The sequence below is a fragment of the Boleophthalmus pectinirostris genome, unplaced genomic scaffold (genome assembly GCF_026225935.1).
Source record: "Boleophthalmus pectinirostris isolate CB_2022bp ecotype Guang Dong unplaced genomic scaffold, ASM2622593v1 HiC_scaffold_9, whole genome shotgun sequence".
In the NCBI taxonomy this organism is placed as follows: domain Eukaryota; kingdom Metazoa; phylum Chordata; class Actinopteri; order Gobiiformes; family Gobiidae; genus Boleophthalmus; species Boleophthalmus pectinirostris.
Window position 1 is genome coordinate 26629583 of NW_026571541.1, and position 19760 is coordinate 26649342.

The window sequence follows — 19760 nt, forward strand, 5'->3', positions numbered from 1 at the left end:
CACTTTGTATGTCATTTCTGCAGTTTGGACAGAAAGTCAACGAATCTGTTTTTATTATTTACTGTAGGCAGATATATTACATTTTACAGTGAATAAAATTTAAAATAATGAAGTAGATACTGTATGTTATAGTTGAATAAATTAAAACTCAAAATATGTCTCCTTTAATGAATAGTACGAGCTCTGTTGAGACATAAGAGGAAACGATCTCTAGATCGGGGGTCTCCAAACTTTTTCCTCCAGTGAGCTACTTTTACAAAATGAAAATGCCAAAATGAAAGCTACTAGTTTTAGCAGACACAGGAAATTTAGTAAATATAAGAGCCACAGCAAGCCTTATATGAGGTACTGTTAAATGCCTATAAAACATAAACCATTATCCATTTATTAGTGTACAAATTTAGGAATCAAAACCATACATGTACAATGGTAAAAGGCATTTATTTAATCAAATTTTACTTTTTCAGCACAATATGTATAATTCAGAAATCCCTTGGTGAGCTACTCAGAAGGGGTACAGCGATACTCCCAGGCTGCAGGTTGGAGACCCCTGCTCTAGATATATTACTTTTTACAGTGAATAAAATATAAAATAATCATGTACATACTGTATGTTATAGCTGAATAACCTAAAACTCAAAATATGTCTCCTTTAATGAATAGCACTAGCTCTGTTGATCCCATACCAGTCTTGCCCAGTGACACAAAAGCAGTAGGAATGGAATAGAAGTGGAAAAATGGGCTTACTTCTATTGCACTGCAGGATAGTTTCACATACTATAAAACAGATAAATGAAAATGTTTTACTTTACAGCCAAACAAAATATAAATAATAATATTTTCTAACTGAATTTTCTGAAATGAATTGCCTAAGGATTCCAGACCTGCACAAAGTAATTTAAGACAAATTGTTTTTTCTCTAAATTCATCTCAAGCTGTTTTAATTATTGCGCTGTTTAGGAGTATAGACTGTTTTTTGTTTTGTTTTTATAGATTGGTGGTAATGTCTCCCTGGCAACACTTAAGCCATGTTCTTTATGCCTTTCCAACGCACTGAAAGTAATGTAATTTTACCTGTCCAAAGTAACCGATGATCTCTCCTGGCAGGTAACTCAGAGCCACACTGCTGTCCAATGACGTGGAGAGGAGGAGGAGCCTGTCGCCGTGGAGACATGCCTCCAGGTGAGTGACGCGGTCCAGGTGTGGGCGGGACGTACGCAGAAGTTCAGGAAGTTCACTCGTCACTCGCTCGGTGGCACTGAGGCAATAATTCTGTGGGATGAGACGACTAATTAAATGTATTATTGTTACTGTATGTTATGTCTAGAAGCAACTGTCCCGCTCTCTACATATGCATATTATCAGAACTCACATCAAAGCAACGCTGGATTGTTTTATCATCAAAGCTGAAACATCGCAATTAGAGCATTAGTTTTCAATGTAAAATAAAGTTTAAACTCTGCCCTTGGAGAATTTTAAAATAGAATCTCGTTTATTCCCACTTTTTCCCCATTTGTACTGAAAGTCACTGTGTCTATTTTTACTGTCTTACATGAAAAACAAAACTAGTTCATTTCAAACGGTTTGCAGTGGTCCAAAGTTATTCCTCACTAACTTTATGCATTTATCGTAGGGCTGAACGATTTTAAGAAAAAACTGAACTGCGATTTTTCTGGCAGATATTACGATTTCTATTTCATCCACAATTTTTTTCAAATCAACTTTTAGTGCACATGAACATTTACAAACATCACAGATACTTACATCATACCAGAGTCCTGCACCGATGATTTGACGCTGGACCGTTTGCGCACATTTGTTTAATTAGGATGTAAGTGACTTTATTTCCAGATCAAATACATTTTATATTGATCCAACGAGACTTCCATATTATTTTGCTGGCTTCATAAATGATTATACACGAAAGGACTATATAGTAGCAGTTGAAACCTAGCAATAATTTCTCATTTGAACTATTAAAGGGCTCACGTGATGCTTTTCTTTGATTTATGTACTGTAGTTTCCTTATCATTAATATACCTGGAGTTGTGTTTTGTTTCATTCACCTGTTTTATGCACAAACCTGCTGCATATTTAGGTTGAGTTCTTCTTTCAAACAGAAAACCACCTTTACAGAACTATAAGCGCTGAAAAAAAAACAACAAAAAAAACGGCTCTTTCCTTGTGCGCTGGTTCGGTCAGCTTCTGTCAAACTAAAGGGCACGACTCAGTAGAATATGAGTGTTTTTTTTCTGTGACAGAGGATGTGCTGATGATGGTGAGTCTGTTCTGTGCTTCTATCGCGTTGGAGATGGTTCATGTTAAACTTTACATGCACGCCAGGTTTAAATCCTCGCCTCCTCCTTTGTGGTGGTGAATTAGTTTGCGGCACATAGACCTCGACGCAGACGCATAAGTCAAAAATGACAGCGGCAGCGTGCGTTGAGTCGTCGCAGAACTAAACTTCGCCCTTAAAATTTGGCTTTAAGAGCACTGCAAAAAAACACGGACTTTCAGACTCCCAAAATCGTGTTGTCTGAGATCGTGATTTTCGGTCCAAAAGGATAGATCATTGAGCCCTAATTCAGATCATCCTAATTATTCACTATGATGAGTTTATAAGCGCTTTTCACAACTACCAGAGGCCAGTGTGGAGTTTTGTTGCCAAGATAATGCTACAACAACTAGTATGCTTCCTGATAATTGGACAATAAAACACTGAATACATACAGAGCAGATGTATTTTTACCTCAAGAGTTGCTAGTACAATATTTCTCTACTGGGGCAGGACTGATTTTTATCAAATTGATGGAACAAATTGGGTAGAGGCCATTTAAAGTGATGAATATATTACAAAGTGCAGTTTTGGTTCTGGGAGTACGCATTTTACACTTTACACCGTTCCAAATGAGCCACTGGATAGGATTTTCTTCCCTTAGCAGTTAGTTCTAGTAAAACCTCTTTAAGACAGCTTCATATACATTTCCATAAATTAAACTGGAAGCCAAGTGAGACTCAGCCATGAGAGTTGAAAATAGGAGCAGTGGTGATGAGAGGCATGTCTGTAATCCAGGTCTATAAAGTCAGAGTCAAAAAGTCAAAAGAGCTTTTAAAGGTTTCACAAACTTTTAAAGGTCCTATATTACAATCCCAGCGCTGGAATTATTCAAATGATTCTAGTGAAGATGTTTGGAGTTTTAAAACACTGCGGAGGACTTCCTAAATTACCACATGACATTAAAAAGTGGGTTTCTGTTTACATAAATCAAAGAAAAGCATAATATGAGCCCTTTAAATAGTTCAAATGTGGGACTATTGCTAGGTTTCTACTTCTATTATATAGTCTTTTGGTGTATAATCAGTAATGAAGCCTGCAAAATAATATGGAAATATAGTTGGATCACTATAAAATGTATTTGATCTGGAAATAAAGTCACTTACACCCTTTTGGCCCGTTTCAAGCCATCTCAGTAGAGTTTTATGGCAGTCATATGCAGGTTAATTCTTTTTAAAGAGAAGCAAAATATGACTTGCCCCAGTACAGATATATTGTATAAGCATCTCTTTCGTTGTGTAATGTCTGCATCTAATTATAAAGCACTGTTGTTGTTGTTACCTTTACAGTGACAACAAAACTCCGCACTGGTCTCTGAAGTTGTAAAAGTGTTTATAGACCCACTTTATGAACTCATAATTAGGATGCATAAGGTAAGTGAGGAAAAACTTTGGACCACTGCGAACTTTTTTCATGTTTTAACAGCATACAAGTCAGGTACATCACCTTTAACAGATGCAGTTTTGTTTTTTATCATCAAATACAATTGTGAAGTAATGATCACACTCTTCCAAAGCTTTTAATTGAAGTAAGTTTTTGCCTAAGCTGTTGAAAAGAGAAATTGTCAGATTTAACATTTCATTTTTAAAGGGCCCATATTACACTATTTTCTGATCTGACATGTTTAACAAATATTTAGGCAGTTCTTCTCAGTTCTCTCTCAAAATTAGACCTCTTTGTTCCACCTTGTGATGTCATGTGGTAATACAGGAAGTGCTCCACTGTGTTTTTAAACTCCAAACACTTTCACTAGAATCATATGGATAATTTCAGCCATCTAGAATAGCCATCGCTACTGAACTAAAAGTAAAAGGTAGCTGGTAACTAGGGGAGTGCAAAAATATTGAAACATTAATATATCATATCGTTTAATGTGACGATACAGTATCGATACCGTGGGCTGCTGTATCGATATATATATTTTTTGGTGTATTTTGCTACATTATTTAGTTACAGTGCTACAGTTTTGTCGCTTGTTTAGTTGAAGGAAACTTATTTATGCAACACATTTGACATTTTCACTGTTTTGATGAGTAAAATGTTTGTGTTTCATATTAACTTTGCACAAGAAGTGGTTTAACACAGGCTTTTAGTATCACAGCCATGATTTAGCCTTTACTTTTTATTGAACCGTATCAAATCGCTTTAAAATATATCATATCGAGTTGAAAGCTCACTGTATCGAGATATGTATTGTATCGTGGCCTATGTATAGAGGCATGTATCGTACTGGCAACGTCTTAATGATACCTATCCCTACTGTTAACTTAAAAACTACCACTACAAGACATCATAAGGTGGACCAGAGCATTTCGAGCATTCTGAGATACAGACAGACTAATAAAAAAGGATTACTCAAACATGTGTGAATGAAACAAAACACAATGTACTCAAGGTATGTTTTTGAGGAGGTAACAGCATTATAAAATGACTTAAAGCTCAATTTAGCGCACTATAGGACCTTTAATTATAAACATAGGTGAATGAAAATACTAACTAGAAATACAAACTAGTTGCTATAATCCCTCATTTGTCCAAAGTGGTCAATAGCAGAAAAGGTTTGAGAGAAACTGGGACATCATTACATTCTCAAAGCTGAAAATAGTCACAGTGTATTGTGCTTTTAAAAATATAACAATTCTTCCACACATGTACCTTTATGTCCCATGTTTTAACGGTCCCGTCCTTGTCCCCGGTCACTAAGTATGTCCCACACGGGCTCACGGTCATTACGATGGGTCCCAGGTCACTGCTGTGGGCTTCGAACTGTCCCAAAACACAACCGTGGAGAGTGCTGCAGAACCTCACTGTGCCTGAACATCCACACGACACCAAGTCTGCACCACCTAAATCATAAACGTAAATCAGAAAAATTAAAAGGCCCAATATTACATAAAATTTACTCTTATGTTATAATGTAAAAACAAGGACGGGCCCTTTTAAACCTACTACTTTCTATAGTAGTGAGTGAATTTGAGAATAATTTATGCATAGATAAACCTTTCTGCTAACCCCAAAGTTAGTTAGAGACAATTAATTGATTGATCCATACATTTATTTCAAGTTTGTGCTAGGAAAAATGCACAATCACATATTCTAAACATTTCTGAACGTACGAAACAAAAGAAGGGGGAAGAAGGAATACTTACACAGACCCACCCCTATTCATTACAAAATTATAGTCTATGTATGGTTGCATTTGATGCAATAATATGTTCATAGCTCAAGAGACAAGAGAATAAACCAGGTGCCCACACAAATAACAAAAATTATATATTGTTGAGTTAATTACTATGTTAACCAAAATGCTACATCCTCACTAATTTCATATAAATATACAAAATCACATTATTTATTTAATGATTATGATGTTGTTTTTATACTGTATTTTTTAATGCATTAAAGTTGAGGTTGAGCAATTAATGGAATCAAGATCAAATAATTTCTTTGGTATTTTTAATGAAGACGTCGACAGCCAATCCTCAGTCGGTGAAAAGCAGGAAACAGTTTGGAGCACATTATGTTATTGAGTTAATAATATTGAAAGTATGTTTTTTAAATTATGTTTTTGCTTAGAAAAATATTTATAGTTGATCAAACCAAGAAAAATGGGCTCTGACATCTCAAAATCCAATCAAAGATGAATTACACACTAAAAGCTAACTACATTATTTGTAGAAGTAATTGGCTTGATTTAATTAAATATAGTTAAACAAGTCTTTCATAAGAATTATAATTCCTCACCCTGACCTATTAACATCAGTCATTATACCAGTGTAGTCTCAATGAAAGATGTATTGTGTAAGTTTTCTGGTGGAGGGCCCACTTCCTGCTTTTCTCCATGGAGTTGTTATTGCTTTGTCTGGAATGTTCCAAGAATATTACAACCTCATGTAGTGGAGAGATATATTTGTATTACTATGTTAATAAATGTTTTATTTCTACTTGTACAAATAAATGTATACTTATGCTTTATTTCAGTGTTTTGCAAACTTTTATTCTGGGGGCCCATATTTTAAAAGCCACAAATCTTCGTGACCCAAGTCAACAGACATTATTCGTAAATCACAAACATTTCTGACAATTATTGAACATTAATGACGATATTTTACTGTTGACTGAGTGACCAAGTCTCTCTGAACATTACTCAAGTTTTAAATAATGAAAAACAGTAATCAGTGTTTCCCACAGAAAATTGGTTAGGCAAGGCAGTGCTGCCGAAGAAGTGTGGAGCGAGAGGGGAGTGTGGATCATGACAAGGTGACCCCAAAAAATCTCGATCGTGACAAGGCGGCCCCAAAAAAATCTCTTGCAACCCAGTCTTTGGGAAACAATGCTTTATTTGACACCAGTGTCTTTGTTATTATATTATATTGTGACGTTTGAGTTACTGTGCTGAAATAATTTCCCTTGTGGATCAATAAAGTTTGTCTAAGTTTAAGTATGTTATTAAATCTTTCTATCATCAGGGAGACCAAACCAGACCAAGTTACTGGTCAGATCTATGGAGAGGCGACCCCACTCACAGTCAGTATGCCTGTTTTTAGATATTTTTGAGCAATAAAACTATCTGTAATTGAATACATGTAAGTTAGATGTGTTTAATGTCAAACTGTGGAACATTCGAAGCAGAGCAAAGACATATCCATAGAAATAAGAAGGTGACCCCAGCCAAAAAGTTACATAGCGCACCTTTAACAATCATTAAACTCACTCAAGCAATGGACAGCTTCAACTTAAAAAACAAGTTCCCATTATTATTTTTTAAAGCTCATACTCCTGTAACCTGTGAAGTATCCTTAAAATATAATAAGCTTTTTGGGCTTGTTTTTGGCCTGACTGTAAATTAACTGTCCCTTTACAATCTCAGTGTAAACATTGGACCACGCTATCCTTTTTAATATCTTACAGCACAAACAGCCAAGTGAAAATGCCTGCACTTAACATTCATCTAGAACCCCACCTGCCAACTTCATTAACCAACAAAATACTCTGCTCTATTGACTCAATGTGCACTGTGTTTAAAGAGGGCTTAGAGCGAGCTACAGGGCCCATATATTCGTCAAAATCACTTCTACCAGCTGCCGTAAAGTCTCCAAAAGCTAATAATGCTTTGCTACAAGGCTAAAATTGTAACTGAAGCTGCAGCTAGCAATACCCCTGTATATAAATCAACATGAATAAAAACAACAGGTGCTGTCAGAGTACATTGCAAAGGAAATGGGGATGGAAGGAACTGTGCTGGTGTTTATTGCTTTAAAGTGGCTGCAGGCATGAAAGCAGCTCTACGGGCGATGCAAAGCGCGTGTATTCAGATATAAAGTACCGAGAGACACTGGTACACAATAACAATGGCAGTTTTAATAACGTACCTGTAGCTGATGAGTTCTGTCGTCCTGGTATGAAAAGTAAACAAGTGGCTTCGTTGGTTTTGTCTAGTGAAGTAAAACAATGAAATAAGTTTGTAGAACATGTTCATTATTTTTTATCTGCTAAGCTGTGACTCTGTTTATTATTACGGAAAATTTAGAGTTGCATCGTGACAGAATAACTTTTCTGGTGGAGAGTCTGTCAAATGCTTTTCTCTGTGGAGGTGTTATTGCTTTGACTGGAATGTTTCACAGTATGGCATTAAGCCTCTCTTTTGTCATGAGCAAACCAGACCAGGCTACAGGTCACATCTGTGGAGAGGCAACCCCACTCACACGTCAGAATTCTTGTTTTTCTAGATATTTTTAAGCTACAGTTGCAATCAAAATTATTCAACCCCCACTGCAAATTAGGTTTATTGGTAAAATGTGCAAAATTAGAAGCTGTTTAAAAAAAGAAATCAAACAAAAACAATTTAAATAGCTTCACACAACTAATATTACAAGTGGTTTCTCCAAATTCAACACAAAATGCTACTTTTAATGACTACTGCGGTCTCAAAATTATTCAACCCCCTGAATAGAATTCCTCATAAGAGCACACTTTGGCAAATCAAGGGCTTCATTAGTTGCATCAGTTGTGCTGGTCATAGAATCCCTAAAATATCTGGACTGTTGATGGTGACATTTCATTGCATGTTAGAAATATGGCTAAGTCAAGAGAATTGTCCAAAAAGTTCAGAGAAGAGATCATTGCCTTGCACAAACAGGGAAAAGGATATAAAAAAATATATATATAGCAAAGGCACTGAATGTTCCTAGAGATACAGTTGGAAGCGTTGTTCGAAAGTTTAAAGTTAAAGGAACAGAGGCTACGCTACCAGGACGTGACAGAAAGAGGAAACTACCAAAGGCTGCCACCAGAGTCCTGAGGAGGCAAGTAGTAAGAAACCCTCAACTGACTGCAAAAGACCCGCAGCAAGACTTGGTGGCAGCAAGAAGTGAGGTTTCAGTTTCCACAGTATTGCGCATACTAAATGCTGAAGGGTTCCATGCCTGAACTCCAAGACGTACACCACTACTGACTCAAAGGCACAAGAAAAGTCGGCTCCACTTTGCTTAAAACTATATAAATAAGCCAAAGGGGTTTTGGGATTCAGTTTTGTGGAGCGATGAAACAAAATTGGAACTTTTTGGGCCTATGGAACAGCAGTATGTCTGGAGGAGGAAGAATGAAGCATGCGCTGAAAAGAACACCCTGCCTTCCTCTGGCACTGGAAACCTGCACTGTGTGGAGGGCAAGATGGTTTCAATCAATTCAAGCAATGATCCCAAGCATACCTCAAAGTCCACTAAGGCTTGGGTTCAGAAGAAGTCCTGGAAGACACTAGACCATCAAAGTCCATCACAGTCGCCTGACTTGAACCCCACTGAAGATCTTTGGTGGGATTTGAAAAAAGCGGTTACAGCACACAAATGCAAGAATATTAGTGAACTAGAGGCCTTTGCCCATGAAGAATGGTCTAAGATTCCTCAGGAACGCTGCCAGAAGCTGGTGTCTGGCCATGCATCATGTTTGCAGCAGGTCATAACAGCAAAAGGGTGCTCTACGAAGTACTAAAGATGCTTGTCATGAAGGGGTTGAATAATTTTGAGACTGCAGTAGTCATTAAAAGTAGCATTTTGTATTGAATTTGGAGAAAACACTTGTAATATTAGTTGTGTTGAGCTATTTAAATTGTTCTTGTTTGATTTCTTTTTTGTAAACAGCTACTACTTTGTACATTTGACCAATAAACCTAATTTGCATTGGGGGTTGAATAACTTTGATTGCAACTGTATAAAACCACCTGTAATTGAATAAATATAAGGTAGAACTGTTTAATGTCATACTGTGGAACATTCCAAGCAGAGCAATGACATATCCATAGAAACAACCAGGTGACGAACCCCTAACCAAAAAGTTACACGATGCATCTTTAAATATTGATCTAAAACAACTTAATAAAAGAAAAAGCAGGTTGGAAAATTGTGCTGCCCAATCAAGTTTTAGGAGCCAATTTCTGCCTGTCCCTTTAAGGAACGTCGCCATGGAGATGATGAGAACTATTTTACACTGTATAGTTCTTTTTCTTTCCAAAATTGTTTTTTGGGGCAATTGTGAAGACTTATTTCATGACTTTAATAGTGTGGTTTTCAAACAGTGTATCTGGAATCTAAAGGTAACAATAAATACTCTCTGCACTATCACATCTGAAAGTATGCTACAGTTAGAGATGTATATATATATGCATATATATATATATATATATATATATATATATATATATATATATATATATATATATATATATATATATATATATATATATATATATATATATAAATAAAGGAAATATTTATTTTTGCGATATAATATTATACTAGGGATGGGACGAGACACAGTTCCCAGAAAATGAGACAAGATACGAGATTGGGTCCACGAGAACGAAACAAGACAAGATTTTAACACAATTCCTAATACATAAATTTCACGATTCAGTTTCCAATTTTGTTTCATTTATTTGTGCGTAAAATCCCTCAGTCGTCTAGGTAGAATCCATGGCAAAAGAGAAATTCAATTTGTCAACTCTGCAAACGTTTAAAAAAAAATTGAAAATAAAAACAAAAAATAAATTAAATAAACGTCCAGTCCAGTTCAGTCCAGTTGACAAATTGAATTTCTTCTTTCCTTTGCCTTTTATTTATTTGATTTAATATTTTTGCTTCCATTTTAGTACTGCTTTTCGGAACTGTTGAAGAGATGACAATGCTTTTTTGTTGTTTCCAAAACTCTCACAAGATAATTTTTCTCATGTGTGCATGTTTTTGTGGCACGTGATCTTGTACCATCCCTATATGATACAAACTACTTTTCTTCTTCACATGTTAGTTTGGTGAACTTAATTTTAAGATCCTAAACTTGAAATCTGTAACATAATTGCTTGTTGTTTTATTTTCAGCTTTTACCAACCATATCCGTTGCTATTAATATGATTCCTATAGTACAGCTTGTTTACAGTTTTATGAAGAGAGAGCGCCATTTTAAATAATAAATAATACATTTTAAATAAAGCGCCTCAGTCATGTGGGGTCTGAAGGGAAACACAAATTTAACTTACCTTCATTTGGCTCAGTATTTATCTGTCTCCTCAACACTTTCTCTGTGCTGTTGTTCCAAACTATTATTTCTCCATCACAGCTCCCTGGACACAGCAAACATGTACATACATTTAATAAATCATGTTTTTAGTACTGACAAAATTCAAACTCAGAAATTAAAATGTCAGAAATACTCGATTGTGTAATGAATCGCAGTTATTAATGACCCAGTATTGCATAATAATTTCTGAGAATTTTAAAAGCAAAATTTGTCAAAAAATAAAAATTATCTCATGGGCCAAAAACTCAATGATTATTCTAGAGCCAAAAAAAAATGAATTTTTTCGTGCCAAGATGATTCATTTGTTTGGTTTTATCTGTCATTAAAAGTAAACTAAAGCCACCTGCTGTTTCTGAGAGCTCATGCTTTACTGTAACTGGTTAAGTCCACCTGTCAATCACTCAGAGCATAACAGAGGCTGACCAAAATGAAGACCTGTGTTTTAGCATAAAGCTGCATTAAACACAAAACTACTGGATCACAATTACATTTTTGTCTCCATATTGTCCAGGCCTAAATTATCCATCACTTTCCCTGGCAACACCTTTAAACATGAAAAACATCAAAGTGAGTCACAGAGTACACATTTTTTTGCCTAAACATTATTTTTTTCTACTAAATTATGCAACTTTTCCAATACAAATACTCACACCAATCTGTCTGTAGTTCCCATCTGTTCTCTCAGTCCACTTTTAACATTCACTTTAACAGAAACTTCATTTCAGAGCGGTGTTTATTAAGACAAAAGTATCACAAAAGTATTGATATTGATATAATGGCTGAGGCAATAAATTATATCACACCAAATACAGAATAAGTACATTACAATTCTTCTTTCTACTAAATTATGCAACTTTTCCACAACAACCACTCACACCAATCTGTCTGTAGTTCCATCTGTTCTCTCTTTTTTACAGTATTAGTATATTTAAATATTGCAATATCCATAGTCCACTGCGAGTACAGTATTGCACAGTCCAATATGGATTTTTTGAGCCGATGCCAATATTAAGCCTTTAATAATGAAGCAATTGTACTGTAAATTTATATCAGGCTGTAACAAACGTCACAAATGAACTTGTTGCTTTTGTAAAAAAAATAAATAAATAAATAAAAACTATTTATATAATACAATATATAAAATATAATATATACAATTATTTCTTGCATGATTGTGTAACATACATGGGCACACATAGACCGGGACAGTGCAGAAAAAATATCACTGCCAAATATCTGCAAAATTTTCAATATCGAACCAAGACTGATATCTGGAAAAAGTCTCCAATATCACAAACAACCGATAATCAGTCTTAAACTACATATCTCAATCTTTTCCCATTTCATGAGGCCCTCTAGTGTTTATCACAGGAGGCTCTCATCAGGCGTCATCTAATCACACATAGCTGATATTTTGATTGAGACGAGCATCTTTGAAAAGTTCCAGGCCAAATGAACACACATGTGACAGTCAATTAATGAATTTTAATAGTCTAAGCCTTGAGTTTATAAAGCGCATTTCAAAATATAAGCCACAGTTGTCCTGGGGCAGACTGATGGCGTGATCGGCCCCTCTATTCGCCAATCACTCGAGCACATACCGAATTCGGGTGGGTGAAATGTCTTGCTTAAGGACACAACAACAGTAGTGCGCACTTGAGTCACAGCTGCCCCAGACCCAGTCCTTATTTTAGCTTCCAAGATCGGTTATTCTCAAATTGGATTGAAAATTGCCACAATAGATGAGGAATATTTGCAGAAATCATTATCAAACAATTTCCACAAGTAAGACTAAAAAGCACTGACAACCGATAATGACTCCCTAATATTAATAGCACATACCTCAATCTTTTCCCATACCGTACCTCCCTATAGTGTTTATCACAGGGGCTCTCATCAGGCGAATAGTCTAATCACATATGTGCGAGTGTGTGAGGGATGGGAGCTGTGTGTCTGCTCGAGCAATAAGGAATCATCTTTATGAGACTGTCGCCACTATGAATTATTGATGCAGACCACGAGCGCGCCTGTATTTCAACTGACTTTTATGTATGGAGGAGGAATGTGTGATTGGAGCACCGAAATAGAGTCAGGAAGATGGAGGATAGAACGTTAACCTTTAAGAAGATACAACTATATGCAAACATTATTACCTGAATGTATAGAAAATATTGTATTGTATTCTCTGTGCTTTCCACTTCCTCTTCGATTGCTCGTATTGACCTGTCTGATATTCTCCTGAGCATGACAAGTTAGGATCAGGCTTGTTATTATGTACAAATGTCAAATGTAAATATGTAGGGGCACCATGTAAAATGTGTAAACTTGTATCGTCATTTTATTATATGTATTACTTTTTATATTAAAGGTCCTATATCACACAACATTGACTCTTGTGAGATTTAAGCCATATGTGAAGTTGTGTTTCATTTCATTCACTCGTTCATGTTTGAGTAACCATTTATTATTAGTCTGTCTACATCTCCAAATCTCTGTTCCACCTCGTGATGTCATAAAGCAGTTAACAGCTACCTTTAACCTTTTTTTTCAGTAGAAATTGGCAATTCCAGGGCTGAAATTATCCAAATGATAGTGATGTTGTATGGAGTTTAAAAACACAGCAGAACACTTCCTGTATTACAATATGACATCATAACGTTCAACAGAGTATTTTCAATTTGAGATATGTGTTAATGAAACAAAACACAACTTCAAGTATGATTTTGGTTAGCAAAAATCATTTCTCAAAAGGTGTTAGATGACATATGTGCTGATTGTAATAGATATAGCACTGTGAAGGGGGAGTGACCCAGCATGGAGAGTAAAGGGAGAGCATCAGAAACGAAACTGAAGCTTATACAACATGTTAGTACGGTGTTTTTGGTGAATGTAGCATTTTCAAAACAATACACGGTAACATGGTGATCTAAATATGTTGTTAGCGGTTGGTAGCCCATAGAAGTAAAATAGAAGATGTGATAGTAGAGAGGAGGGAAAAGTCAAAAAGGGGAATTCTAATAAAATAAACATCTGTGATAATATTAGTAAAATAGGTAACACTTCACAATAACTACACCTTATTTAGCCTTAATAAAGCATGAACAAAGACTTAATTAATAATGATTCACGCTTAGTAACTACTTAATTACTACCTGAATTAGCACTTAACTTGCACTTAATTCGCCTGTGTTGTAAATAGTAACTCAATACTTCTTAATTACTCATGAACTAACGATTTGCATTTGTAAACATGCATATTTAAGTAAACATTTGAGCATTTATTAATGATTAGTAAGCTATGAGAGAATGATTTACTTATAATGCAATGCAATGATCATTCAGGCAGCTGTTATCTGTTAGTTAAGTCTTTCTGAGAGCTTTTCTAAAGTGAAGGCTAATTATGCTTTATTAAGCATTTGTTAAGGTTGGTCAAATTCCAGAGAAACAATAATGCATTATTAGTAAATCATTCTCTCATGGTTTACTAATCATTAATAAATACTCAAATTTGTACTTAAATATACATTTACAAATGCACACACAAATGATTAGTTCATGAGTAATTAAGTAAGAAATACTTATGAGTAACTATTTACAGCACAGGTGAATTAAGTGCAAATTAAGTGCTAATTCAGGTAGTAATTAAGTAGTTACTAAGCGTGAATCATTATTACTTAAGTCTTTGTTCATGCTTTATTAAGGCTAAATAAGGTGTAGTTAATATAAAGTGTTACCGTAAAATATTTTGATTGAGAGATGCATCTGTGAAAGGTTGTAGGTCATATGAACATGTTTGTGATCATCAGACTACACAAATTCACTCATTAACTAAAGCCATGGGTTTATAAATCGCTTTTCACAATTCAAGCCACAGCTGTCCTGGGGCAGACCGATGAAAGTGAGGCTGCCAATGTGTGCGATCGGCCCTTCTGATCACCAATCACTCACACACATACCACATTCAGGTGCGTGAAGTGTCTTGCCTAAGGGCACAACAACAGTATATGTGCACTTGAGCCAACAATTATGCCTTATTTGACACGAGTCTCTTGATATTTTTGCTACTTATTGGGAATTTATAATTGCCGTTTATATTTTTTTCTCTTTGTTATTATAATGTAATGTGGTGTGTGAGCTACTGTGTCCAAATAATTTCCCTTGTGGATCAATATTTTGTCTAATTGCCTATTTTTAAGTCAAATCCCAACAAACGAGGCCCAACCTTTATTTTAGCTTCTCAAATAGGATTGGAAATTACTGGAAAATGTTACCAGAAAACAATTTGCACAACAATGAGTAACTAAAACGCTATGTTGGAAATAGTTCTTGTAGAAGAAGTTGAAAAAGTCCAGATTAGACACGCACAGAGCAGAGGTTGTGAATAATTAATACATGAGTGAAACTTGGAAGACCAAAGACATGATTTACAGTATGTGTAATAAAAAAAAAAAAAAAAACTTGAACTCAATTCTACTCTCAGAAATTCATATCATCTTTTAAAACTTCCTTCTGACTAAGTCCAAACAGCCATGAAAGATTTACTACACAACCCTGGCAAACTTTCTCCAAATCACCGAAGCGCTACGCCATCAACAGCCGGCACTTTCTTTCACTTCCGACTTCATACCTGGAACTTTTTTTACACCTTAATCCCATTCTGAGCATCAATCAAAGTTCACGCGAGTTTGTTTGGGAGCTGTTTGGGAGGTGGCGAGGTGTTGAGGATTAAAGATGGTGGGGTTTGTCACTGCGAAGGTGCTACAAGACCCCGGTGAGAGGAGAAACCGAGCGGAACCCAGCGCGAGCATTCGGAATATACAATGAGAAAGTTCCCGTCCCGACTCCAGCCAAATCCCGCTGCATGAGACGAACAGCTGCAAGGACGGTCCCGAAGTCGTCAACGTGTTTGTGTAAAAAAAAAACAACTTTGAAATTGACTTTTGTTGCGTTGCGATTGCGTTCATTTGGCGCATGCTAGCACATCATTTGGCAGCATGGATGGTTTAGATGGGAAAACAACATTACTCAGTGCAACCTGGAGGAAAGGCTCTGCCAGCTGAGACTAATGCGTCAAAGCTTCTCGATCCCGTATTTTCTGCTCAAATTGGTTAAGAAAAAAACGTCTTAAAAAAGTGGAGGTCAAGAAAAGAGCTGATGTTGCTGGTGTTAAATTGTAGGAGATGTTAAGAAAAGAAAAAAACATGGTGCATTAAAGGTGTTACTTTTCTTGTTGGAGGGTCTGTCACCTGCTTGTTTCCATGGATATGTCATTGCTCTGCCTGGAATGTTCCACAGTATGACTTTAAACAGCTCTAGCTTATATTTATTAAATTACAAGTGGTTTTATAGCTCAAAAATATCTTGAAAAACAGGCATTCTGACTGTGAGCGGGGTTGCCTCTCCACAGATCTGACCTGTAACTTGGTCTGGTTTGGTCTTCATGCATGTAGAAAGGCTTAAATATTCCAGACAAAGCAAAAACATCTGATGGACCCTTCACCAGAAAAGTTACACAATGCACCTTTAATGTCACTGAAGTCATTTGAATTATATAATTGTATAGTTTAATTATAGTTCAATTATGTGGTTAGGCAAATGCTGCGAAAAGACCAGACGAGCCTGCAATTTTATGAAACCTGATTTTGAGCCAAACAGAGGCATAGGATAATTATGAATTCCAAAAAATCCATTGCTTAAGAGCTTAGGTGGTTGAGTGATTGTAATGTTTTTCTGTCAGCAATAATCCTAAAAAATGGTATGAAAATAGGGACTGATTAACAAAAATTGCATTTGCAAGAATTAAAGCATAAAAAGGGTGTCTCTTCACAGATCTGACCTGTAATTTAGCCTGGTCTCAGCTGCCTTTTTCTTAAAGCTGTACTGTGGAACTTTCCAGGCAAAAACAAGACAATAAGGCTGTGTGTACAACTATCGTATACTTGTCACTCCTGGGATATAGAAATGGGAGTGTCTGTATATTGACTCTGACTCAGTACAAACGTGGGTATTAGGGTTGGGCGATATCCAAATTTTGATACCATTAAACCTTCTCAGGATTTTAGCGGGGTACACGGTATTACAGTATTACAAAAATGTTTAAGTATGCATTGCCATACGGTCTATGCGTATGACCTGCAGACTTAAAATCTCTGAAAAGAGATGTGATGCACGCACAGAACAAACTCACCATTAGCCACACATCCTCTGTCACAGAAAGAACACTTATAATCCACTGAGTCGTGTCCTTTAGTCCAACAGAAGCTGAATCACATCAGCACAGAAGGAGCGAACTGTTTTTATCAGCGCTTTATAGTTTATGCAAATTAGACATATGGTTTTAACTTTTGTTTATGTAAAACTTAAACAAATGCGCGCCTGAAGCCAAAATGATGCCAAATTGCAGAAGTACTAGTATTTTTTTTGGGACCAACTCAATTGCGACTGGACTTGCCATCTTGTCTTGGTCTCCCTTATCAGCGTCACGTGACAACGGAATAAAACTAATCGAACGTCATCTCCACACGCAGTTAAATGACTAGTATATTATTATTAATATTAGTATACTACTAGTCTTAAATTGTGATAGCGTTAAATTAAAAATACAACCACACCTTCATTTGTGCTGAGCAAACAAATATAGATATCAATAAATTATAATATTATATTAGGTCCTTATGCGCTGCAGATTTTTTAATGACGGTAATGAAACTGATACCGTTGCTACTTTTTGATACCACGGTAATACGTAATACTATATTACCTTTCCAACCTTAGTGGGTATCAATACTGCTATGCAAAAACAAATACTAATGTAGCATATAATCTAACATATGTAAAATTTAAGACTGTCAAATGTCAAAACATCTTCACTAGCAGCAATTTGGACTGATCCATCTGCATCAAATGATCTGTTTGTCCATTAGAAGCTTTTGGAAGCCCATGTTTTATACATATATTTATTGAAACACCTTCAGTCATGAGGTTAGACCAGTATTGAGTAGGGCCAGACTCAAAATAAAGGCTTTGCTCTAGCGGGCCCTAAACTGTGGAAAGCCCTTCGTTACAAATCAGAGCTGCTACATCTCTTCTTTTACACTGGTTTTTATCTGAAGTTGATTTTCTAAACTTTTATCTGTGTTCTTAAGCTTGTTTTATTGTTGTACTTGTGATTTACTCATATTTTTTACTTGTGTATTTTTATCCATTGTTAACCATTTTGGGGCAGTACTGTCTGTTCTTAAATGTGCTATATACCTAAACACACCTTGAACTTGATCTTAAGTATCAGCATTGAACAAAAATTACCCCCAAAAGCACTTAAAGTATATTTTGGTATCGTCCAACCAAATGTAAACTATATTTGTACTTTTTTTTTTCAACTTTTAGTTTCAGACAGTCACATTTTTACACTCTTTCACTATTCAAGCTCATATAGGACCCCCTACTGTGTTCTTGTATCTCACACACGCACAAACACAAACACACACACACTTGAAAGCTCCTCGTCTCATCCCCCCCTACGCCCCCACTGCGAGCGCGCTAATAAACAACATTTAAATTGGGCCCTGGGATTAAATAGGAGGTGGTGGGTGCAGTGCCAGTGTGCTGCGTGGGCGGGAGACTGAGTGCGGCGGGCTTGCTGAGGATATGAACGGAAATATAAAAACAAGTGGATAGAGAAAAGTTGTGCGAGGGGCAGACAAACTCAAAATGTCGACAAAAGCGAAATTGGGGGAAGAAAGTTTTGAAGAAGTTTGCAGGATCACAAAGCAGCACTGAGATTGTGGTTTTGTTCTAGCTCCAATTCTGCCGAAGCCACTTTCAGCTTTTGAGAATAACTACTCTTATCTTTGCACTTCCGAGCTAAACGAAATGTGCAATGGAGGATACAGGCTTATTTGAGGGGTTGATATATATACAAGAGTGGACCTGAGGCTGGAGGGTTGCCAGTTGAATTCCTCAAAGCAGATAAACTGAAACTTATGAGGTGATTTTTGTGGCTTTTGTGCGGTGAACAAAGGGTAATTTACAGTCTTTGACATAAACGACATTGACTAATGCTGTTACTGCGAAGTTGGCTTGATCGTAAATACTAGAAAGTTGGGATTTTTGTAACTTTGTAGGCAATTTTTTAAAAGTTAAAAGTGAAAAAAGATATTTCCAACTCGTCTGCTTCTGCGAGCTAGAGGTAAGGGGGTGTTTTTGCATCTTCAGAAATCCTGGTGTGAATTTAAAAATTTAAAAGTAAGCCATTTTTCTTTTTTGTTCCTCCAACTGTGATCAATTTTTTTTTTATTTTTGAAGTTTTTGGTGCCACATCACATGCAATGACTTGAATGCACGTACTTTCTGGGTAGGAAAGTTTGAAGTCATTTTCTTTTAAAATTGGATGTTGATAAAGGAGACAACTTTAGAGAACATAATGATTGTCAGATGGTACCGTAGATGCACAAAATCGATACAAAACATGTTATAGTTCTATTCAGTTACAGGTGACTAATGAAGCCAAGGATGTGTTCTCAGTTTTAATCAGAATAATCAGATTGAAATGTATGCTAAACTGTGCCTTTAAAGATACAATGTGGAACTTTTGTGGTGTTGGATCAGCCACCTGCTTGTCTCTATGGATATCATTGCGTTGCCTAGAATGTTTTTTGTTTTTTTTTTATGTATGGCGTATAAAGCATTTATTAAATTACAGGTATGTGTGTGTAAGTGTGATTGGAGTGTGCCTCTTCACAGATCTGACCCGTAACTTGGCCTAGTGCGGCGACATGGAGCAAGTTATAAAACTTCCAGCTCAGAAAAGCTACACAGGACACATTTAAAGGGCCCATATTGCACAATTTTCTGA

General features: G+C 36.1%; 1 protein-coding gene across 1 annotated transcript in view; it reads right to left on the bottom strand.

The window, feature by feature from the left end:
* Positions 1 to 1035: 1035 nt before the first annotated feature.
* LOC110171881 (WD repeat-containing protein 49-like) overlaps positions 1036 to 19760 on the bottom strand; it is a 66929-nt gene continuing 48204 nt past the window's right edge. The window contains exons 14-17 of the mRNA XM_055166702.1: positions 10866 to 10949; positions 7708 to 7770; positions 4991 to 5181; positions 1036 to 1272 (exon numbers count right to left, since the gene is read on the bottom strand). Coding sequence (XP_055022677.1) covers positions 1036 to 1272; positions 4991 to 5181; positions 7708 to 7770; positions 10866 to 10949 — 575 coding nt within the window. The remainder of the gene's footprint in view (positions 1273 to 4990; positions 5182 to 7707; positions 7771 to 10865; positions 10950 to 19760) is intronic.